Source organism: Equus przewalskii, chromosome 21 (genome assembly GCF_037783145.1).
Source record: "Equus przewalskii isolate Varuska chromosome 21, EquPr2, whole genome shotgun sequence".
Lineage (NCBI taxonomy): Eukaryota > Metazoa > Chordata > Mammalia > Perissodactyla > Equidae > Equus > Equus przewalskii.
In genome coordinates this window covers 28,041,684-28,047,913 of record NC_091851.1, presented here as the reverse complement: position 1 = coordinate 28,047,913, position 6,230 = coordinate 28,041,684, and the positions used below count along the sequence as shown (strand labels likewise).

Here is a 6,230-nt window from a genome sequence, read left to right as displayed (position 1 = left end):
GGCCCCGAAGTCGAGTTCGGAATCACAGGGCAGAGGCAGCCTTCCGTGGCAGGCCAGGAAGTCCTCAGGAGGGGTGGGGCCGCTCTGTGAGGCACTCGTTCCAGCCCTGAGCACACCAGAGGCAGCACCACACCCCAGGAGCCCGTGGGTTAGCAAGGTTAGTAATGAGGATCTTCACCTGGTTCCAAGCTTTTCATAGCCTTGTGTCGTGAGCTGTTAAAACTAGAAAGCAGAGGGTAAAGATTTCTCCTCACCCCGTCTCCTTGGTCCCCCACCCTGGAACTGTGACCCGTCTTGATTCCTAAGGGATTACACTTCACGATCCCCTCAAACCGTCCTGTCACAAAACTGACGGAGAAGAGGACCACTTTCTCATTTGTGAAGTGAAGGTGTGAGTTCAGAGTAGCTTTTAGCAGAGGGACTTGGTGGTCAAACAAACTCTTAGGAGGCGCCCCAATACATGAAGCAGGGCAGCGCAGCCATCACAGCCGGGGGCTGAGCGGCCTGGAGCCGTACGCTCCTTCTCTGCTATGCTGGCTTCGGGTGCATCTGGGGCTTTGGGAGAAACAGCTGGAAAACTGCCGGACAGATCTGGACAGATAATCAGGCGACAGCGGTTGCCTCCCAGGAGAGGGAGGGTGAGGGGGCGGGAGACGGCAGGGGGACTCCTCACTCTACACCTTTTTGTTGAATTTTGAACTTCTGCACCACGTACAAGCATTACCTGGTTAAAAACAAAATCTAAAAAGAAAATAAAGCTGAAGTACTAATGATCTTTAAAGTACCAACCTTAGTTCAAAAAGTCTATGATTCTATAGGTTACAACTGGACATGCCTTATTTGTAAATTCATAAAACCACACATCGACAGTGGAACAGATCGAAGTGCAATGTCACTGATCCGTGATTATCTTCTAGAAAGAGGCAGCTCGGTGGAGAGCAGACCACGGACTGCGGAGTTAGACAGAGCTTGCACAAGCTACCCTTGCTGAGACCTCAGTCTCGGATTCGGGAAATCGGGGATAACAATGCCAGCAGGGCTGCTGTGTAGTCAGAAAGAATGGATGTAAAGCAAGTAGCATATGGCAGACAGTCGATACATGGAAGCTATGACAGTCACAGAAAAGTGAAATAAAAACAACTAAATCCAAAATGTGACTGTATGGCAAGTGATTCTGTAGCAGGGCCTGATACACAGTCCTGCCACCTCCCTGCGGGAACACTACCTCACGTAACGACGCAGGTGTACCGTCCGCGCAGGCTGACATGGACCCCAGGAGGGCAGGGTCTGTCTTACTCCCTTGTGCTGTTGCCAGCCCAATGCCAGGCACAACACAGAGGCCACCTTATTCACAGCCCTCTCGGGTGGAGGCTTGGAATGGCAAACGAGTTTCACCTGGCATGTCAACTCCAGCCAGGTGGGAGTGGCTGCGTGGAGCCCTGTCCCCCAGGGTTCGAGAAAGGTGAGGGGTGCTGCGCAGGGTGTGGCGGCCTCTGTAGCCTATCTGCTCATCTGGGTAAACACTGCACCTTGATGGAAGGCTGCTCTTCTAAGTCGGCTGGCCTTCCGCCTCCCCACTCATGAGGGTTCTGCTGTGACAGGCTAAGAACACGCCAAAGGCCCGCTGACTTCCGTAAAGGAGACTGGCCTTCTCACAACGCGGGTCAATGGTGAAACTTCAATGTGAAGCTACAGATGAGCGAGGGAAGGACAAACGGAACCACTTATAACACACCTGCCGCATGCTCACCACCGTGCCACACGCTTAAACGGGTCATTTCATCCTCATAAGCACCAACTGGGTCTGATCACCCGCACTGTGCAGATGGAGGCAGGGAGGTGCAGGAAGGCAAAGCCGCGTATCCAAACCGCCGCAGCTGGTGGAGGGGCAGCTGGGTGCGGCCCAAGGCCTGTCTGCTCTAAAGGAGCGGCCCTCGCCCCGACGCATGAACCACCCGGGAGTCTGAAACGACACGCGCTCCTGGCTCGCGCCTGAGCTTCTGAAGCCACTGCCCTGGCCGAGGCCCCGCACTGAGGTATTTTTAAGCCTCCCTCCCAGAGGGATTCTGATGGTGGCTGGGGCTCAGAAGGCTGCTCTGAGGGCGCTGCAGCCGGCCGCACAGTGCCACAGGAGCCTCCTCGGGGGTGCTTCTGCAGGAGCCATGTGCCTCATGTCACACGCCCAGACTGTGTCAGGGCCGGAAGCCCCGCAGAGGTCACTCGCCCATGCCTCCCCCTTCCCACTTACAGACGGGCAGCCTCGCTGCAGTACCCCCAGAGCAGCCACAGCGGCTGCTTCACCACTGATCCCTCTCTGAGCCTCGGCTCCCTCACTGGTGGAGTGAGCCGACCACGGACCTGGCCCAGATGTTCCCCGCGGCAGCAGCTGGGGAAAGGTTGGAGGGGACAGTCTGCTACAAAGAACGTCAGCCCAGGAATACCAAAACTAGCTTTAATTTGTCCAAAAGTCACAGTGAGCTGTGTAAAAACTGTTTCTGAGAGGGAGGCCCAGAGAGAGCCCTTGCGGCACAGGGCCGAGGGCCTCTAGAAGTTCTCCAGCAAGCCCAGGATGCGCTTCTGCTCGTTCTCCCGGAACTCGGCGCTCCGGCCGTCCCCGATGTTCTCTGCATACTCTGGGAAGACAAAGGCAGGGATAGGCGTGAATCAGAGGCGTGGGGTCCATGGTGGTGGGGTCACTTCACCCCTCTCCCTGAATCCCAGCTCCCACTGTGGTGCATGCTGTTCTAAGCCCCCATGGTGGCAGGTGCAGCCAAACTCCTTGGTTTTGCATTCGAGGCCCTCAGCGAAAAGGGCCCAACTTACCTTTCCAGGCTCACATTCTTCTCCTAGCCCCAGCCTTTACTCACTCATTTACTCACTTAGCGCACAGGGAGTGGACGCCTACTGCGGGCAGGCATTGCTCTAGACCAGTGGTTGTCAGAGTACGGACCTGGAGCAGCAGCATCAGCAGCACAGAGAAACGTACTAGAAATGCAAATTTTGAGGCCCAACCCAGACCTACTTACTAGGCCCAGCAGTCTGTTTGAACAAATCCTCCAGGTAATGCTGATGTAGGCTCAACTTTGAGAACCGCTATTTGAGGCAATGGGGATAAAGTAATGATCAAAACAGAGGAAAATCTCTGCTCTTGTGAAGGCTGCTTTCTAATGGGGGAAACAAACCAAAAAGTAAATAAAATATATAGGGCGAGTGTCAGAAGGGCTCACGGAGATGGGGAGATTTGATTAAAGACCTGAAAGCAAAGTGTGGGAATATCTGGGAGCAAATGGAAGTAGCAGGGGCTCTGAGCGGGGGCTCGCTTGGTCCATCTGCAAGCGAGCAAGGAGGTCAGTGTGGCCGGAGCTCAGAGCCAGGGGTGGAGGCAGGGCACAAATCATGCAGGGCCTGTGGGCTCTAGCTGCTGTGTGAGAGCTACCCTGAAGGGGGCAAGAGCAGAAGGAAGGGGATGTGATCTGACGGTGTCTTGGACCAAGGACATCATGGTGGAGGTGAGAAGTCCTCAGATTTCAGATGTATCCTGAAGGTGGATCCAGCAGGATTTACTGATAGACTGGAAATAGGGTGTGAGAAAAAGAGATGTGGATATTGAAATCACCAAGAAATATGTCAGAGTAGTGGGGAAGGTGACAGTGAGGCCCCAATTCCTCCAAAGAATGAGGGGAACAGGTGCCTGTACCACCAACAAAGAGTCCACGGACATGAGATTCAAAGAGAGGGCGTTTTTAGGGAAAAGGGAGAGAGCAAGAATGGTCTAGAGATGCCCATGAGGAGTGTGGGAGACCCTTCCCCTGCCTTCAGTGGAATGAGGGGTGTGGGGGAAAACAGCCACCACTTGAGATGGCCCTCCCCAGGGGACGCAGGCTTCAGTGACAGCAGGAAGAAAAAGAAAATATTCCCACAAAGGATGAGGATACAGGAGGTGATGCTGATGACAGATTTCCAGAGGACACAAAGAGTTTTAAGGTGGGTGACCATATGATCCGGTTGACTCGGTTATCCCAGCACAATACTTAATAATACTCTATTTCATCCTCAAAAGTGTCCCCTCAAATTATGTAGTCACCAGGTTTTAGGAGGTGGGGAGGGCTGGGAGATGGTGCTGAAATGATGTGTAGAACTTAGGGACTAGAGCGCAGAGCAGATGGGGTAGAGGGTTCTGGGAGGACGGGGCGATGGAGCTCCTGACTGCCCACTGACCGTGCCCCGCCCTCACCAGAGAGGAGATGGCGCAGTATCGTGGGCTGTGTCTGAATCCTGTCTCTGACTCACAACACTAAGTGACCTTGGTGGTCTCCTCCTCTGAAAATCTGTGTAAGGTACCTAGCAAATAAGAGATGGTCAAGAAACACTAGGTCCCTCCCTGAGCCTCCTTTGCTCAGGCCAGCATCGTCACTTGTGGAAATCCCACACACCCTTCAAAGTCCATCTTAAAGGACATCTTCTCCGTGAAACCCCGCCTGGTCATCTCTTACTCCTGCTCCTGTCCTCAGGCCACTGGTCTCCATCACAGGCCTGACTTCTAGATCATCCTCTGCTTGTCCTCTCTCTCCCTCTAGACTGGGAGCTTTGTGAAGGTAGGACCTTTTGCCTTTTTTCAGTTAAACTCCAGCAGAGCCTGGCGAAGAGCCAACTCTCGGTCTGGCTGGAGAATAGGCTCTCAGAGTAGCTGATTAAGATGACTGCTGGCACATCCCCCACTGCTCCCTGACTGGGGTGGCCTGAGATAGAACAATAGAGAACTCTCTTGCAAGAGGCTTTTGCATAACAAAACATCTGCTGATCCAAATCTGACAAAGACTGGGGGGAGACAAGAGAGTGTGCAACCCCTCCCCTGTGACCTCCCACCCCCCACCATGCTGGGGAAATAGTTCTGCTGCTGCCACTTCTTCATTTTTCCTCCTCCCTCTTTATTACTTTGGACATGTGCCAGAAAACGGGATCTGGGATTCAGATGTGGCCAGCTTCGTGTCTCCCCCCCAGAAATCATCCTCTTCTGTTAGGCCCATCTATCACCTCCAACAGGAAATGCTTGTGATGCCTTCCATTTAGGCCCCTCAAAGAGATGGCTGGGGTGATGGGAGAATAGGAACTCGGCTGCAGGAGAAGGCCATGGGGCTGTATATAAGTGGTATCTCTTACTCACACGTGAATGATCCAGTTGCTGCCCCAGGAGAGAGAGAAATGACCATTCTAGCATTTAATACCCCCAGAGGCATGGTCTGGAAGCGAGTCTTAATGGATTGAACTAACACTTTGCTCTCCTAATGCATTCTCAGACCCAGGAGGGAGGGAAGTGGAGAAAGAGTCTGATCCTTTGGGGCAGTGATTTTCCAAGTAAAGCCAGTTTCCCTGGAGAGACCTAATCTCTTTCTAGAGATGCACAAAGTAGAGGAAACCAAAGCCTGTATCAATCGCCTTGCTAAATCACTTCTGCCAAGGCCTTAGGAAAAAAACATGCCACTACTGTACACAGAGCACCCATCCCATGGGAAGGTCTCCTCTGTCACTCCATCTGTGGGGATGGAGGAAACAGGCAGAATACCTGTTCCCTGGAAATGGGCCGTGAATGGAGTTAGTGCAATCTGGAAGAGGGGCTGTCTCACACACAGTGGAAGGGGAACGGGAACTAAGACGTAACGCACACTGATTCTGTGCCAGGTATTTACATCCGCTGTCTCATTTAATCTCTGCAGCAACCTACAAGGTAAAGAATACCATCTCTGTTTCCAGATGAGCAAACTGAGGCTTATTAGAGAACTGAAGCAACCTGCCCAAGTCTAGAATGTAGAGGAGCTGAAATTCAAACCAACATGTGTGAGGAGTGAAAAGGGCACCTAAAAAGCCATCCAGGGGGAGCTGGTCCCCAAAGTGGCATCCTCTTACCTAAGCAGTTTCTTACCCTGCCTGGTCCTCATACTTTAGGGAAAAAACTCCAAAGCAGCCAGCCGTGGCAGGGCATCTGGCTACAAAGTCCTCATAAAAGGTAAGACTCTAGACAGACTGTCCTGTGGTAAAGGAGCCTCAGGGGCCAGAGAGATGTGGAGTGGGTTGCTGGGGCCACACCCTCTCATGCCAGGTCACCGAATGAATGGCAGAGCTGGCAGGGTACTCAGAAGTGTACTGCAACCCTGAAGGGCAGGTACTGGCCAGGGTCCCACAGCGAGCCAGCCACGGAGCCAGGCCCAGAACCAGGTCTGACAAGCCCCTCC

General features: G+C 53.2%; 1 protein-coding gene across 6 annotated transcripts in view; it reads right to left on the bottom strand.

Moving 5' to 3' along the window:
* Positions 1-2,438: 2,438 nt before the first annotated feature.
* CTNNBL1 (catenin beta like 1) overlaps positions 2,439-6,230 on the bottom strand; it is a 155,847-nt gene continuing 152,055 nt past the window's right edge. For 4 of the 6 annotated variants that reach the window (XM_070588367.1, XM_070588368.1, XM_070588371.1 and 1 more), the window contains one exon: positions 2,439-2,633. In XM_070588367.1, coding sequence (XP_070444468.1) covers positions 2,545-2,633 — 89 coding nt within the window. In that variant the 3' untranslated portion in view covers positions 2,439-2,544. Of the gene's footprint in view, positions 2,634-3,026; positions 3,094-6,230 lie in introns of all 6 variants that reach the window. The other 2 variants (XM_070588369.1, XM_070588370.1) reach the window with 1 other exon arrangement.